Here is an 18,213-nt window from a genome sequence, read left to right as displayed (position 1 = left end):
AGGCAAAATATCTGCTATCTAGGGAGTCTCAAGCAACATGTTCCCTGAACTATTTAACCATGAAGCCATCTTGTCTAAGAGACTGCTGACCTGTTTGTTACACATCTTTTTACACAAACGTACAAACTAAAATGTAACAGTGAAGTGCACAACCTCCTGGTGTTAAAAAGTACAAAGACAAAGGGTTATTTTAGATTAGCAGAACAATTAATTAAGTTGTAAGATGCAAGCAGCTGTCTGAAGGGTCCTCAAGCATTCTTCACTAGATATACCTTAAGGATAAGCATGTGCCAAGCATCAACAGAAGCCTTCCTGGCCCTTTCCTTGTACTTTATTCCTTACACATGCCTTGTCTTCTTATATGTTTATTTAAAAACCCAACACTGGTTTCTTCTAATTGATTCTTCTAATTTCCTCTGAAATTTATCACTACAAACTCCCTTCTCTTTACTAAGCTTGCCAGCAATGAAAGCTGTGCACCTAAGGTGAGGTTTTGTTTATTTGTTATTGGGAGGTCACACTGTGCAGGACACTTCATGGAGGCCTCACAAACCAATGATTCAGTGAAATATTGCTTATCAGTATTTTGCAGAGCATTTTGTTCTGTGTTCTGGACATACTAGATGGAGGATGAAGCACCTAAAATACCCAACATTGGTCTTCTGGTGGGAAATAAACACAATAATCAGTGGCTTCTTTCTTTCTACCTGCTGCCTTTGAATATGAAATGTTGGTTTCCCTTGAGAAGACACCACATAATATTACAGTGTATTGTCATATTGCACGTCTGAAAGACAAGACTGCAATCTCTGTGCTGGACCAGACTTTTAAAACTACGCATTTTCAGGTTTGGGCGTGGACAAGTTGTGGTATTCGTATCGGAAATGAGAGGACTGCAAGGACACGCTTTCCCAGCTCAATCTGAAATGCAGAGATGGAAGCATCAGTATACATTTTTTCCTGTTTGACTCAGATTTCAGAGGTCAGGGGAAGAGATTTAAGCATTTCAAGGTTTCAGATTTCAGTTTTGGCAAGAATAGTCTTGGTATTGGGGCCTTTACACTTTCTAGTGTATGACCTTTCCCAATTCATCAAGGAAGCTCTTCAGCTGTGACTTTTTTGTTCAGCCAATCTACAGACTGTTAATCTCTAGACATGACTAAATAGCACAGGTGCACAGCTCTGGAAACTGGTGTGAGCAGCACCCCACTCCCTGATGGAACGACAACCCCTAGGTCACGGTTAGCTGCCCAAACTCATCCTCATGGCATCGTCTGCGTTCTTTGCAGGAGGAGCTAACACAGCAAAGCACATGCTGAGACTTGTAAGCACGTGCACGAGGTCCAGTCACAGCACCAAGGATGAATTTGTGGTACAGAGTCCTCCTCTTTTCCTAGAGAGAGTCTTGTCTGCACTGCTCAGGCAGGCTATTTCTCATTAAGAGACACCAAAGCAAGGACTGATGAAACACTTTCAAAAAAAGCTTCTGACTTACAACAGTGAACCAATCTATTTAGTTAAGAGCACTAGTATGGTATTTGGCCCTGGATGATTTTCCAAATCTACCACCTGTTCTCCTCTTCCAGTTTTTTTAAAGCTATTCTAAGGGTTCTGGGGTAGCTTTATTACAATGTTGAGGAAAATTCCTAAATTCTATCTAACAAACAAGCAATTATTAAAACACAGATACACCAGTTCCTGCTAACCATCCAACATCTGTAGCAGGTTTTCATTATTAATTTGGTATTTGCCCAAATAGCTTAATGATTTTTGATGTGTACTTGTTCAGCTTGCAGAACTATTTGGTTTACAAGAATTTAGACGCACTGTCAACTTTAGAAGTACAGCTTGGAGCCCCTCACTCCAGTCCCAGACTTAGCTATCTGCTCTACAAGCACAACTCTTATCCTTAAGTGCAGGCTTTTAAGCTTTGTTATTTAATAAGAGTAGCACACAACTGACTAAGGGTCTCCAGTAAGGACTGGTTCTACTGCTTTTGCTGTTCTGTCAAAATAATAATTGTTTTTATAAGGTATTTTTCTATCTCTTCAGTGTTTTTTCATTATATTACAGATTTCAGGACTTCAGTGCGCAGTAAAACAGAAACTTTCTTCACCTCAAACTTTTTTCAACCTCAGGACAATATGGTAACTCCAATAATTTTTTCCCTTCTAGATGCATGCCAATACTGTAAGAAACAGAATTCCCAACTCAGCTGCAGGAAATGAGTAAAAAGTCAGTACTTCCCTTCATTCCCAACAATCAGAAAGCCAAAGTGACATTTTTTGCGGGGGGCGGGGGGAAATGAAAGAAAAGAAAAATGGGTTTGAACTGTCTGGTGTGAAAAGCTATGAATAGAGACAATTTCAAACACTAATTATTGAGTGACCTGATAAGTCTGATTTCCTGTTCACCCCCTGGTATCACTGCTAATAAAAGATCAGCTTGATCAGTTGCACACTGAGCCAGGGAAGCATGAAGTACGGTTATGAGCTAGAATTTTATTTCAGGTACAGCAAGGAATTTTGAATAAGCCTACTGGAATAAATCCCCAGTATTTGGGAGTGGCACAGAATAGCAGATGAAAAGATACTGAATGTAAAGTATGTTGTATCTGTGACACAAATCTTTTGAATAAGGCACCATACGATATCAAGTGAAGTCCCATGTAGGACAAAACTGATCTGATTATCCTACCATTCTGAGATTCAATAGCTAAGAACCATCTTTTAAGAAAAAAACAAATCTGAATGGTTTCTGGACTGATCAAGAACAAAGGGAAACTGTGGAGGACCACAAAAATCAAAGAGGGATCCCCTAAAATCCTGAGTTCTTGTTCACATTTATGAGTAACAGCTGCTACAGCAGAAGATGTGTTTTTCCAAGGAAACTCTTGGGCTGACATCCTTGAGCCAAGTCTCTACTAGCCACTGAGCCAACTGACAATACAGGGCCAATAAAGTAAAAAGTCTAATTTCACTTCTTTTGCTTCAGAATGTCATGCAGCTCAGGAAGTTATGCCCTCATTTGTTGTAAGTAATGGTGCTGAATATTATGACCAAAGAAATATGAAAGCTTTGTGGGATAAGTTAAAAAAAAAAAAAAAAAAAAGTTCTGTTGCAAGTTGAACTAGTTGAATAAAGGACTGAGAACTTTTTTCTTCTGAAAAGGATGAAATTTTTTAATACAAAATCCCAAAGTTTTAGAAATTAAATGTCACAAGACTGAAGCATTATGTGAAAACAGATTTCCAACTTTGCCTTTGAGGGAGGAACCACAGAGAACACAAGTTAAAGCCAAACTGAACAAAGGATTTTCTTTCTTTTGGCACACTGCCTATTGCTAAACCATGTACATTCACTACTTTTGCTCCTTGGAATGTTTTTCTTGTTGTTGTAGTTTAGAGGCAGGTGGGGGAAGCCCACAAGGACATAAGCCAGGCACACTGCTTTTGAATACAGGCTGAAATACACCTTTGAAGAGTTTTTAGAACTATATTTCATTGGTAATCTTAACAACGTAACTAGGACTTAAAATAGCATGTTTGAGGACAAAGATTAGGTGGTCTCCTTATACACGTGAAACTATAAAACAGGATAACAAAACTAGATTTCATTCTTCTGCACAGAGGCTGCAGAGGAACTGTTGATTATATCAGGAGTAACATAACTACCATTTTTTCATTTTACTTTTTTTTAATACCCAAATCATGTCTATTTACCAAGAGCTACTTATGCTATTTATGAACACTGACTACTTCAAGACTATTAAGAAGTAACTTGAATAGCTGACATTGCAAGGGAAAAATACCTACATTTACTCTTGATAAATGAAAAGTAATATCAGCACCACCGATAAATCAGAGGTTTAACACTTTTTTTATGCCTCAAAAAAATCAATGGTTTTGATAAATAAAAGTTTCTACTTACACTAGGGACAGCCGAACTTTTCTTACGTTCAGGAATATCAGCCTTATTGGGATTGCTGGCATTTCCAAGCATTGGGCTAGCTGGTGCAATTCCTCTTCCTGCAACAGCACTACTACTGGATTTTCTTGACTGAATTCCTTCCTCTTTGAGGTCACTGTCTGTAGTACTAGTCTGGCTTCTTTTGGGATATGCCACTACTGAGGGGATGGACGGTCCAGCTTAAAAAACAAACAAAAGAAACAGGAAAAAGGTTTTTCTTCTCAGAAGTTCAGTAACTATTTTTTATCACAATGGAAATGTATTCACGCATGAGAACCAACACAGTTAACACTGGGAATCAGAGTTGCAAAAAGATAATTAAATTCTTGAAATAGATGTATTTCAGGAAACAGTAGAATATTATGAAAAACAAAAACCTTGCAAGGTGAAGGTGCTACTTGATTTCCATGAAGGTTTCAAGAATTTAATTGTTTTCACATTTGGCTTGCTAGAACAACCCTTTAGAGTCATCTTAAAGACACTTAACAAGTAACTGACTCATTCAAACCAGACCATCCCTCATTAGCCCAGTGCTGCCATACATTGTTCAAGCCAATTTCCCAAGAGAGGCAGCTGGTGACACAACCCTGGGGCACCAGCAGCACTGATGGCTGTTGGGCTGTGCTCCTGCAAGGGCCAGAAGTGGCAGCGGTTCACACCAGCCTCCCCACATGTGCCAGGAACAGGCAACTGCTCCCAACACCTGAGAATGAGGAAGGCCTTTCAAAAGTGCCAAGCTTCCTCTTGCTTTAACAGCCTCTTGGACACTGGCTAAGGTCAGTGGGATGTGTCAGGATTGTGTTTTTTGACATCTCACACCTCTGAAGAGGATACATCAAGTTACACCAACTTCTTATTAAAAACGTCTTATATAAAACTAAGCGTTTTAATAAGAATTAATCAAAAACTGTATGTATGTATATACACAAAGAATACATATAAGTACATAGACATAGAATAGGTAGCTCAAACATGTTTTACAAGTATCAAAACCCCCAGTAATTGTCATCCCAGAAGACTCCCCAAGGAAAGCAACCTCTGAATGCAGAGAGTATAGGCCTAAACTGGGATTCCTTTCATGAGTTAAGTGTCTGGGCAGGAGGATGTTTAAGACATTTAGAAAATCCTAATCTACTATACTGCACTCGCATTAAGCAGAAGAGTTATAAGTTTGTCAGAGTCATTGTTCTTTAGAAATTGAATTCCTGCAGGACAACCAAGTGACACTACCCTCAGGAAACCAGAAATATTGGCAAACTGACATTTCTTCAAGTTTTAGACACAAGCTGACCTACTAGTGTCAAAAGAAAACAAAAGCTGAACAGACATACAAGAGCATGGGAGAGGAGTGCTGTGCTTTTCATGAAAAAGGGGGTTGCAACATTCTCTTCAATTTGTGTAACAAGACTTTGCCAGCACAGTCAGGAATGTAAGGGACAACACAAGGCAGAACAAGAGAATTAAGTTGGTGTATTCAGTGTTGCCTAAAAGCTCTTTTGAAGGCTTTATAACAAAACCAATTTAAAAAAATCAGTTATTTACTGAAATATTTAACCACCACGCTGTGAACTATGCTGTTGTCATCCTCCTTACACTTGGGGGATGGAGGCAAATGCAGAAACCGAGGAGAACTGGAAGTCACTGTACTCTCCAACACTGAAAATGAGAAATGCTCACCGTGATCACTGTACCGCCGCTGTTTCTGGCTAGAAGATATGCTTCTCTGAACTTTGTGATGAGGAGATTGTCCAGTGCTATTATTAAGATCACTACTTGGCCTAACTTTGGCAAGTGAAAGATTGCTGCTGGAGCTTGAATCACTTGCATCCAACTACAATACAAACGAGAGCATTAAAACAAGGAGTTCAGACAAAATAAATGAAAATTTCCCCCATATTCTGGGAGCAGGAACAGGGAGGTGGAAGATGGCTCTGCTACATGGGAGATTAGTGATGGCATGGGCAGTTGCTTAGAGGTCCCCCCTTCTTTAAGAGCGTTGCACAACTGTCTTAGGTAAAACTCAGCGGAATTTACAGCTCCTCAAAGGATAATAAGTAAAGAAAATCCTTTTGTCCTTTCAGAACTCTCCCCTCAGAGTTCTCCAAGATTTTAAAAGGAAGAGTGGATAGACTTTGTAGAGGCCACCACACCAACTCCTCCAGGAAAGGAACCAAGAGCATCTTACTGATGCTGAGCCCTCTCAGCATCATATTGCAAGGTAATCTACAATGCAAGAACTTTTTCAGGTTGTTCAGTCCTGCTCCTTGGTTCTCTTAAAATAGTTACAGCTGGCACACTCAAACCTGAGCTCCTAGACTAGCCAGGACAGTAACTGCACACAAAATCTTTCAGAGGAGCTGCTGAACAAACACAGCAGTTCTGGAGAGTCTGAAGGCAAGAGTTTAAAATCAGGTGAGAAAAAATCTGATTAATTTGGACTGCTGATGCATAGAACAACATGACTTTAAGTGCAAAGGATTTTTGTGCAGGAATGCAATGCCTAAGTAACTGACTTAATTTTTGCTCCTAACTCTGCTAAGGACACTTTCTGATTTCCTTCTTTGCAGTTTTAAGCATGGTACTTACCTCTGATGACTTCCTTCCTAGCAGTAAGTATGTAGCTGTGATTTCATCATACTTCATTTTACTAAGAGATTCTTGAATTTCTTCTTGAGAATATCCCATTCCTACCATAATATCTAAAACCAAGCAGACATTCTGTAAGTAACTGAAACTCTGATGTTCAGGCTGGCTGAATGTTAAAGAGAAAGGATGGAACATTTAAAGAATTAAACCAGAATTATTAATTTTGAGAACATAAACCTGATCAAGTATCAGTTTTAAAGGATTAGTTACCTTTTCCAAATGTTAAACAAATACAGAGTGGTGGTAGTTTGCATCATGTAAACAGTGTCCTACTCTGGAAAGTACTCAATTACCTATTCTTTTCTGGTCCGAGATGTCTAGTTCTGGTTCAACAAAAGGTTTAAGTTCATCCTCCTCATGCCCTGCATTGATCCACCTGTCCTTCATGATTTGCTATGAAAAAAAAAAAGTTTTGTTAGTACAGTACATTTAACAGCAAAGAAAACAAGATGTGGGAAGAACAACTTCTTTATGCAACAAACACTAACGTCTTTCCTAGTTTTTATTTTCCAGAATATTTCCAGCACCTATTGCTTTGGCCCAGTGAGGAGAACCAACTATGCACATTAAGCCGAGTTTCTCCCCAGTCAGCTGCATTCCAGTTCACAGCTGAGAGCCAAAAGCCTGCAATGCTGACCAGGAGCAGCGTGACAACTTTGACATGTCTTGGAATTCCAAGCTCCACCAAATAAGTCCATGGAAGCCCTGTTTTGGTCTTTTCTCCTTCAGGATGGTACAAAAGACAACTACAGCAGCCAATACCTCCAGTTCACAACTTGAAATGTGGAAAACAATGGTGGATCATCCATTAATGCAGGAATCCACAAGCTAACCACCAAGAAAAGTTATATGGCATAGAAAGTGTAGTGACACATTGATTTTGAAAGTAACTGGAGTCAGGAGTGTTACAACCCCAGTAAATAGTACCTTTGAAGAGTCATGTGCTTTCATCAACAATCCCACCTCCAAAGCCCACTCCAAATATACACAGGAACAGTATGGAAATAATAAGTTACAGCTCAAAAATGCAGTTTGCAAAATATATGGAGCTTTCTGATGAACCTCATTTGTGCAATTACCTCTAGAGTGCCTCTTTTTGTTGGGTTTAGCACCAGGAAACGTTTGAGGAGGTTTTCACAGTCTGTGGACATGTAGAAAGGAATCCTGTATTTTCCCCTTAGCACTCTTTCTCTAAGTTCCTTGGAACAGAACAAGAATAGACAGTAAGTTGTAAGCAGCAAGTCACTTAAAATATTAGATAAACATGGCCAACACCGTCTACAAAAAGCTACCTTTAAGTTCTGTCCATCGAAGGGAAGAGATCCACTCACGAGAGTATAAAGAATAACACCTAAACTCCAAACATCTACTTCAGGTCCGTCATACTTCTTCCCTTGAAAGAGCTCTGGAGCAGCATATGGTGGGCTGCCACAAAAGGTGTCCAGTTTATTTCCAACTGTAAACTCATTGCTAAAACCAAAGTCAGCTATTTTAATGTTCATATCTGCATCTAGCAATAGATTTTCAGCCTGGAAGAGAAAGAATGGTTTGTGAAATGAATAAAATACTTGATTTAGAATGCTATTGGTTGCAAATATTTCTCAAAACTTGCTATAACATGTGTAAATAAATAAATAAAATACAAAGCTCAGTATAAACTGTATTTTATAAATAATAAAAGTTGCATCCACACATACAGAAGCTGACACACATACACTGCACACACTTTTTCCTACTCACCTTGAGATCTCTATGAACAATATGCTTTTGATGGCAATACTGCACTGCAGATACTATCTGGATAGAAAACAAGCCAAATTATGTAAGTGACATCTCAAAGAAGCAGGAGCTTTAATCAAAGATTTCAACATTTATTACGGAAGTCAACATGAAGTTATCCAGTCAGAGCTATATAACCAACTCCTACAGTGACCAGTATATTTGGGAAAAAGCTGCTGAATAACTTTGATGTTATTTGATCTATTTGCTTTCTCCTATACTTGAGCGAGGATTTTGTTTTTCCTGTGTGGCTAATTATAGACCAGTAGAAGCAATGACTTTCAGAAAGGTTACTGAAGTATTTCCATTCCAATACTGTATACAGCTATAAAAGCTTTCCCCCTAGACTGAGGTTTTCCAGGCCCTCTCCAAAGGTGATTTTTCATGCCATGCTGGAGAGAAAAGGGTAAGAAATGGGCTTTGATTACTTGAGAAACTACTGGGAAACAGCCTGTTTGTTAAAATTTATGCAATGAGAAGCAACTATGCATCTGACAGAGATCTGCTGTCTAAGTGCATATGGTTTAGTGTATTTTGTATACCATAGCAAACTCAATGGAAAATCTCTCTTATGTCTCTCAAGCGTAATGGAATAATTTCTTCCATCATAATTTCCAAATATGAAGTTTTCCTGCTTTATATAGCAAACCATATAAGCTATTTACACAGTGCAGTGCCATAGTACATTGCTTCTTACATTCATAAGCATTGCTGCAGAACTTCACATGTATGGAAAAGCTGGATAAAGCATTATTATTACATGACCAGAAATGCAGTCAAATTAATTTTGTCATGCATGCATGGTCAGAATTGAGGCATATGTCATGACTTCTTAAAATAAGTGAACTGCACATAAAAATAGTAACTGCATTTAAATAAATGTATTTTCAGTCTTCATTCAACAGTAAGAATACTTCCCCAGCAGAAAGATGAGGTAGCATTACTGTTACAAGAAAATAACTCAAGATCAGATCACAAGTTTAGTGTAAGGATCTTCCTGTACTGGTAAGGTGCAAAGGTTTTCTCCCTCAGCATTTAGAGCACATGAAATGTATTGGAAGGTTCTTGGTAGGTCAAGTAACTGATGCCCCAGTAAACTTTCTATTTGAAACTTAAGCACAAAAGTGATCTTTGTGCCCTGTAATACTGAATCACTCAGATGCAAAACGTCACCTTAGAAACCAAGCAGATGGTGGAAAGCTCTATTTCCATTCCCTACACCTTCAGTCTGGTTTTGCTTTTTCCTTTATGTACTGGCTCCCTCTTTCAGATTCCAAGTTCAGCTTTTTACAGTTACTGAAACTGCCAAAGTGCTCCCATGCCAACCACTTGTCCCATCCTTTTGGTTTCCCTTCCTTTTCTCTCTGCTACCATTACCTCAGTGCTAGTCACAAGCTCACTCAGCAGGGGCTTCCAATGCTGACAGCATGACAAACACCTCAGGCTTTATTCAGGATTGCAGAGACACAGCACTATTACCACTCATTCCTGAACTGCTTTATTGTGACTGCCTAAGAGCAGAAGGTCGAGCAGATGATCAATCAGTAGTTTCCTCTGGAGATGCTTTTGAACTCCTCTGCATTGCAACAGGATGGCACAGAGACTGAGAAGTGAGTCCAATCCACATGAAGTGAAATAATGCAATGTGTAGGACATTAATAATTGAAGAGCAGAAGTCATAACTGAATGAAAAATAGCACAAAGCAAGGCTGCACCAGACAGAAACCCTTGTCTTCCATCTTCCATCACTGTTTCCACTGACAGCTCCCTCACTTCCTAATCTTCTTGTGTGAAGAATTATCTGACATTTGGCAGGTGAAGAGGGGAAAAAGTATCTGAGCTTTTTTCTAGAAGTAATAATTGGAGCATTGAAAAACTTTTCTAAAGAGTGACTTTAAAAATCTGTATAGATAGAGGTTTTGAAGAAGTTCTCTCTAGGCAGAAGAACCATTCTCTAAAAGGATTGAATGACAAAAGGATAAATGACCTCTCAAGGCCCCTTCCACACTGCTAAGAGGATTCTGTTGCTTTACTGGAACACACCAATAAGATGTATTTTGTGGATTTTATAATTTCCTAAGATCTGTCCTAACATCTACTAGCATTAAAAATTCTAAACTGCTTCAGCAGGGAAACAGTGAGAAGCCTGAAAAAGGCCAGATTTTTTTTTCTTGTAGAAAAGAGAGGGAAATAATACACACAAATTTAAGGAGACTTGCTGCTCTGCATCAGATTTTTCTGTGGAAAAAGGATGAAACTGAACCAGAACTGCCTGGAAGTCTGTCATGGGGAAGAAGAGTAAGGTGACATTAAGAATGCAAAACATTCTCAATTTGAATTTCTCACACATGGCTACACAAAAGGAGTCTGAAATGGAGAACTGTATAGCACAGTTGTATTTTTAGACTTTGTACCTTCTCCTGTGCTCCTTGTCAAGTGCAACTGGAATTATATGATTACTGTCTTTTACATTCTATTTCCCTGCTAAAAACCTTACGTATGTTTAACAAAATGGACTTAAAATTGTTCCTTTTTATCTTTAACAAGCAAAGAAGGGAGAATTACCAAATTCTGCTCTTTGCCTGCTAGAGAGGAAATGTCTCCTCAGACAAAACAAGTGTTTGATCAAGAAATCACATCTACTGAAAGAAGAAACGTAATCTGAAAATAAGATATCATACAACCTATTCTAAGAAGTAATCTCAGTATCATGGCACAACTGTTTTTTCAGTTTAGAAAGAGCCACTGTTTGCTAAAACAATTAACAAATTAAAAAAAAAAAAAGACTATTATGTCATAAGTCTCTATCTAACAGAGAACAGCTGCGTTGCATCAGATAAAAGGTCTGCAGAGTGCATTCTTCCTCCAACAATGACCAAAAGCTATACAAAGCTATCCAGGACTACAGTAAGGTGAAATTAATAGTTTTATAACCTGTGAACCCAGCAAGATCTAGGTGCCTTGTTTCCTTTGACACTGTCCCTCAGCCCTAGCTTTAGTATCTAATAAATTGCCAAGCTCTCATCAAAGTTACCTGACTTTCATTCAGCACAAATGCTTTCCTCTCTAGCAAAGCCCAATCAGCTTGTGCTACAGTTTATCTCCTCTGCTTATTTCTAGGGTTCTCTCTTTTTTTCTCAGTAACTGAGGCTTTTGAAGCTTTCAAGAACCTCCGTTCTTTGAGATCAAGGTCCTCTAAAACTGGATGAGCTCAGCAGCCAGGAAATCAGCTGCTGGGGGAGGACAGAGCACAGCTGTCTGCACCAGAAGACTTGCAAGAAGAAACTGAAAAGCGTATTCCAGTGCATACAAGTGAGGCCATCTATATATCTTTATAAGCAGCATTTATTCTACTGAAATAAAAAACAAAAACAACAAACCAACTGACAAAATCATCAGGCTGAGAGTACATAAACCCAATTCTTGATGGGTCAAATACCCAGCTCAGCAGGTAACTCCCTTTTAAAATCTTTTCCTCTACATTTCTTTTTGAAAATGAAGCTACATACATCCTGTACTACCCACATTATCCCATAAGATTAAGCACTAAGTGTACCTGTAAAACATGTTTGATCTGTTTCTGTAAGCTTTCACTTAAAGGGGAGTAAAACTGTTAGAAAAAGATGGGTATTTATTGAAGAAACATGCAATTTTAATGTAATTACTGCAAGATCTTTTTCCACATAGCTCCTGTTGAAATAAATTGAGGACTGAGAACAGAGAGTCTAGCAGTAGAAGTTTCCAATATTCACATTTGAGAGAGAACAGTCAGTCCTCTCAGGTTACTCTGAAGCTCTTCAAGTGATATTACAAAGGCAACAGCCAGGGATTTAGAAGAGATGGCTCAAGTGGGAATGACTGTTTCACATCCTACCACTTCTACTCCCAACACAGCACAGAAGCATAAACCAGAAACCTTCAATCACAAAGGAAAGCTCTCTACCTACCAGAACATCAAAGTGAAAGCAGCAGCTTTAAAAAGACATTTAAGACTTTGCTGAAGAGTAAGAAAAGTTTTCCTTACTGTCAAGATGCATAACTCCAATAATCACAAATGATTTCTGTGGAGATGGAAGTCTACAGCTGCTTTTGGGTGGTTTGGTTTGTTTGGTGGTGGTGGTTTTGGTGTGGGTTTTTTCCCCCAAAAAGATTAAAAAAGGTAAATATAAGCTTTAGTAAGATGAGAGAAAACAAAGTCATTGATTTAGTTCCTGGTAGTCTCATATCTTACATCACATTTCTTTTATGTATGGCTACGTTAAGAAGTGAAACCATCAGAGCCTCCCCTTCCAACAGGGAAACTGACTGATACATCACTGCCACAATCCAGCAGTTTAAAACCCCTACATACCATTCAAAAAACCATTCTTGTCCCTGCTCATTATTTTCAAGAGTCATTAAGCTGGAGCATTATTTTGACATTTAGTATTTTTCACAACATTACCAAGGTTATCCAAGTGAACAAAGGAAACAGACATCTACAAATTTCAGCACAAGAGCAGAGAACAAGTGTATAAGACTGGTCAGATCTGAAACTCTAGATGCTACAAGAGCAGTCATTCGGATTTAAATTAGTTATGCAAAAATATCTGGTTGTGTTCAGTACTGCTTTACTGTAGAATGGAAATGCCTTTTGCAGACCAATGAATTTCCAACATCTTGGAAGGGCTAGCTTATTTAACATAAAGAAAACTAAAAAGTCTAGAAATTACTTTTCTGTGACTTTTTAGAATTACTAAACAATATCTTCTCATGTAAGCAGATGAGAGTGAATGGATCCCTACCAGACACACCATCTGCATTTTGAAAGTGGTCTGTTTGTAGCCTGTTACATTTGTACAACGTCCAAAATGTTACAGACCTGCTGAGCTAAGGACATATGAAATCAGCCCAGAGGAAATGCATTTTGGAATGGAATACACTTCCAAACCAAGCAGTCTCTGTGTTCTGGCACTCCTGCACACCCTGGCACTGAGCACTAAGGAAACCAGCACCACTGAACAGACTACTGACTCCTTCAAAGTACTGCTGTGACCTAAGTTTTTTCTTACTCAGAGCTACAAGCCCACAACATGCTGAACACTGCTGTAAGTCAAATGCAAAGGACAGCTGTTTTACTCTTTTCAGCATTAAAAACAGGGGTGAGGGGAAAGCTGACATACAGGAATGTTATACATACCTGTCTAAATTTAGCTCTAGCCTCCTTTTCCTTCATTCTTCCATGTGCAACCAGATAGTCAAACACCTCCCCTACAATTCAATAACAAGATATATTAATGCCAATTTCAGAATGTAGAGATTCCTCTCCAGCAGTTGCCCACAACAGCTTCACCAGAATGACTGCACTTCAAGTTTATGATTACAGGGCAGCTCAAGAGAACAAGGCACAACTGCTGTGCAATTTACTATACCATCACCTCTTTTACAAGAGAATAATGAGTGACTGGATATACACAAAGGAAACCATTTCCTTCCAATTACTTAGGATAGAAACTGAGCAGCATACTTCTGTTTTGTAAACAAAGATGACATCTACCCCTTCACAGACTTTCTCACAAGAGTTTCTTTTGCTTCAGGAAAAAAAAAAGCTTCATATATGAGAACAGTTGATAATGTTTGCAAATGCCATCATACCAACACTAGATTTTAATTTGCACATGTGTATAAAATGGTTCTAAACAAAATCAGAAACCTTAGCTTCAAGATAAGCTTGGAAGAGGTTCCAAGGAGGGTCAAAAAGAATGAGCACAGCAGGACACGCTGATAGAATCCCTCACACAACCATCGTACCTTTTAAATACACTGAACAAGCCCACTGTTGTATGGCTGGATATAACTAAAGATTACTGAAGATCTACTGTGTTCCAGTTTTCCTCTCTTTTATCAATGCAGTCATTTTAGAGCAGGTCAATACAGACTACAATGTTTGAGCTTTAGGTGCAGGCCACTGGCCCATGAAACAGACATGTTAGTGAAAGCATGGGAGATTTTCTTTACTAAAAACCAACAGTCATGAACATAAGAACTACAAACATAATAGCAACAGTTTCTAAAAGTCCTCACTAGTATGCAAAAAACATAAAAACTTCAGAAGTGGTTCAAATATTTAAACATTCTCTACTGAGCAAAGAAACATGGTTTTGTAGACAGCCACCTCACAAGGGAAGAGCTGAGTAATATCATATTTATTTTTTTAAAAGATGCAACTCCACCAGATTGCAATAAAAAAAAAGGAGTCACACTGCAGGAGAAGTAACAACTGAGCCATCTGAGGGAATGTCAGGGCTTCCTATAAAATAGTCTTCCCTCTGCAGTGTATTCTTTAATACTAAACTCAGATCTAACTCTCTCAGCTGTATTTCACAGCTGTTTCTTAAAAACCTTGAAGCAGCAAACCTGAACACTTCTTCATAATTCAGGGAAAAAGACAGCACAGGGAAAGAATTATCCCAAATTTATGTGAAGCATTGCAGCTGTAGCAATAATGTCTTTCATCCTGCAGCCAGAGTTCATGCTCATCATGATGACCTCTACCTTGATACAGAGAAAACAGGGAAACTGATGCCTGCCACTGTGATTACAAGCCATTCCTGTCTTGCAGAGCATGGCACATCAAAAGGTGCTGCTCTTGGCCTCTGATATACAGTAAGTACAGTGTGGTACTTACCTCTCCCTCATCACCCTATGAAAGGTCCTCACTCTTTTAGAGAACCACTGGCCTTTCTACCTCCTAGAAGCCAATCACTAGATGGCAATAAGACTTCACTTTTAAATCTAGTACTATCAAACAACACGGAGATGTCTCCCCAAACATCTGTACTAGTCAATATTTTAATGGTATAATAAAATACTCTGTTCCTTTTTAAGCAAATCTTGGCTGAGCATTTAGGAAGCTGCTGAAAGAAAACACAGGTTGACAGAGAATCCTGCTTTATTTGTAGCAATTGATTAAACTTCACATAATCTAATGTAAGAGTCTGAATTCAACACTGATTTTCAGAGAAAAAAGTCTCCTTCCTAAACTGAAAGAAAAGCTTCAACTGTTTGAGATTCCCGGATGCTGGTGCTCAAGGGTCACACTGACAATCTGAGTGATACTAAGTTCTAGCCAGGAAGGAGTATCTTAAGCCTGAATACCTTAATTCTGGCTCTGGTGAAAATATCTGACACTGCATGATGTGCATTTTTCCATCCCCTCTACAATCAGGAAGAGCATTTAAGCTCCTCCTAAAATGGCATAAGGCTAAGTCAAACAATCCTTGACAGTAGAAGGCCTGTGATTAAGATATGTAAGATGTCATCAACATCTAAAAACAGAAGTTGCAATGCTCATCCTTTTGAAAGCAACAGTTAAAGAAACATAGAAATGTTTCATCTGAACATGATCTTACCAAATATCTTATACAAAATAGGACACCAGAGGCATGGAACTGAATACAATAAATTGAGAACGTTAGTATTTGTTACTTGAGGAATCAGTGGCTGAGAAGATTCCCAATTAATTTGAGTTGTGAAAAAAAAGCAAATGTTACTAAGTTGTAGTAATTTTAGAAGCAGGTTTTACAAATTACATTTATTATTTATGTTGACCAAACAAATACCAGGGAATATTAAAGATTTTGCTTAATATTTTACACTACCTTGACATACATATTTGCTGAAAAAGAAAGCAAAACTTTCAAGAAACCAAGTGCTTTCTCTCGCTTGGCAATTTGCTTACATGTGTCACTGCAGCAAAGAGGTACTTACCCCCACTTGCATATTCCATTATTAAATAGAGAGTTTTTTCAGTTTCAATGACTTCAAATAGCTTCACTAGAAAAGAAAGACATTTAGTCATCAGTTAACTAGCTGCAGAAGTATTATGTTAACCCGCCACAGAATTCTGTGAGAAAAATACCCAGACTGTTTGCTTGCCACTTGATTTACTCTAAAGAAGCTTTTTCTGTTGAATGTTCCTATGCAGAGAATACTGTAACACATTTGGTCAACTCACACAGAACAACATATTCTCAAGAAACAATACTTTACTTCTGTTACATGGGAACATAACTAAGCTAAGCAGAACATGCACAGATTTTAGAATCAGAAACAGGCACATATGTAGACTGAACTGACACGTAGTGACAAATCAGTTACCAGTCACTGACAGTCCCATAGGAGCACCACATCATTTAAATATACAAACTTCAAGAAATTCTTGACCACTTCTTGGTTTTGGTGTACATGCTAATTTTTAATGAGAGCCTAAATTCAGTCAAAAATCAATACTATACTTAAAAAAAGCAAATCTGTCAGTTGGCTATGCAAATAGCAGTTCGGTGCAAAGGGACCAAAATGTTTATTTTACTATTATTTTTTAAACACACTATTCTGAAATACTATTTACTGTTTCACAGTAAATTCAGACTCTAGTGCAAAATAATCTTTTAAATCTTCTAAACTCATGCCACAACAATCTTAACAGTGAAAAAGTGATAATTTCTCCAGAGATAGAAATTATGTGAAAGAAACAAGATACCTATATTTGGATGATTTAAGATCTTCATTATTCTTACTTCTCTAAAGAGCTGAAATAAATATAAAATATGAAATAAGTTAATAAATCACTAACAAACAGCCGTTCTCCTGAAGGACTGATGACTTTGATACAGTCATTTTAACACAAAGGGCAAACATTATTAGCATTTCAATGATGTTCTTGAAATAAGCACTTATGGAAGTATGGAAGGGAAGAGTTAAATGCCTGCTTAACACCCCTCCCAAACAAATCAACCCTCAAAAACCTGAAAACACCCATGAAGGACTCTGGACAGCTCAGGATAGAAGTGACCTTAGCCCTGGGGTTTGCAGACTTTTGGGGTCAGAAGACCATTGTGAGTCCATGCAGCTTCCTTCTGACCATCTCACACATCTTTCACTCCCTTCACAAAAAGTACAATTCCAAATTTTTGTGAATCCCCACTGGAGCACGTTTAGAACACCACTGCAGTATGTTACTGGTACGAACTCAGCATTCTTCTGGATTCTAAAGCCCAGGAATTACTGTGCTACAACAGCAGATCACAGGTGAAAAATCAGTTGTTCATATTGTGCAAAAATCATGTTATCCAACTACACCAGTAAGAAGCAAGTTCTAAGGAGAGAAGGGAAGAAAAGGCCACCCATCAACCCTTCAGAAGCATTCCTGCAAGGAGGCACAGCAGCATCTAGTCCTGGGTCTGCCAGCACAGCTCCACTGACTCACTTCCAGACACAGCCTCAAGCCTGCCCAGACAGTGCAACACGCTGAACGTACTTGCCAAAATTAATAGGGCAGAACGCAAACGGTGTTTTCCTGACCACATCGTGCTGCTTCCCTTTATGCAAGCACTTGTGTCAACCCTGGCTGACACACAAGGTACAGGGATTTTTTAACAGAAAAATCTCACAAAACACGTAACTCCCCCATAGAAAAGCACTCCATCTCTAGCCCAACCCAGCAGGATGGTGGTGAGGGACAACTGCCCATATTAAGCTGAAGGATGACATTATATCCCCTTTCCTAAATCCAGAGATAGTGTACCGATTGTAAGGATACTGTCATGTTTCATGTCCTGTCTGTCCCTCCCCCACTGCCAATACTGTGAAGAAGGCTTTGCTTGAGTAACTATTTCTGAACATTTCAAATTTGCCTGTCACACAGAGCAAACTCTGCCCTTCTGCAACTGAATAAAAATATGGAGTGACATTTAACAAACTAGAAATTAAAGCAAAGTCATGACTTAATGGGTTAATTATTTTCACTTCTCAAAACTCTTCTGCAAAAGACAATTGTAAG

The 18,213-nt window shown here is 38.5% G+C and overlaps 1 protein-coding gene across 12 annotated transcripts in view; it reads right to left on the bottom strand.

Annotated features, from left to right (window-relative positions):
- The window catches only part of MARK3 (microtubule affinity regulating kinase 3), a 61,795-nt gene that overhangs the window by 18,835 nt on the left and 24,747 nt on the right, over positions 1 to 18,213 (bottom strand). For all 12 annotated transcript variants that reach the window (XM_014249800.2, XM_014249796.2, XM_088057652.1 and 9 more), the window contains 10 exons: positions 16,915 to 16,963; positions 16,143 to 16,208; positions 13,573 to 13,643; positions 8,355 to 8,411; positions 7,907 to 8,143; positions 7,694 to 7,813; positions 6,908 to 7,007; positions 6,555 to 6,667; positions 5,646 to 5,799; positions 3,930 to 4,147 (listed from right to left, as the gene is read on the bottom strand). In XM_014249800.2, the coding sequence (XP_014105275.1) occupies positions 3,930 to 4,147; positions 5,646 to 5,799; positions 6,555 to 6,667; positions 6,908 to 7,007; positions 7,694 to 7,813; positions 7,907 to 8,143; positions 8,355 to 8,411; positions 13,573 to 13,643; positions 16,143 to 16,208; positions 16,915 to 16,963 (1,185 nt within the window). The remainder of the gene's footprint in view (positions 1 to 3,929; positions 4,148 to 5,645; positions 5,800 to 6,554; positions 6,668 to 6,907; positions 7,008 to 7,693; positions 7,814 to 7,906; positions 8,144 to 8,354; positions 8,412 to 13,572; positions 13,644 to 16,142; positions 16,209 to 16,914; positions 16,964 to 18,213) is intronic.

This window comes from Pseudopodoces humilis, chromosome 7 (genome assembly GCF_049639895.1).
Source record: "Pseudopodoces humilis isolate 2021_Gansu_Grassland_sample_001 chromosome 7, ASM4963989v1, whole genome shotgun sequence".
NCBI classification, from domain to species: domain Eukaryota; kingdom Metazoa; phylum Chordata; class Aves; order Passeriformes; family Paridae; genus Pseudopodoces; species Pseudopodoces humilis.
The sequence above is the reverse complement of the archived record's forward strand: the minus strand, read 5'-3'. Positions and strand labels throughout refer to the sequence as shown.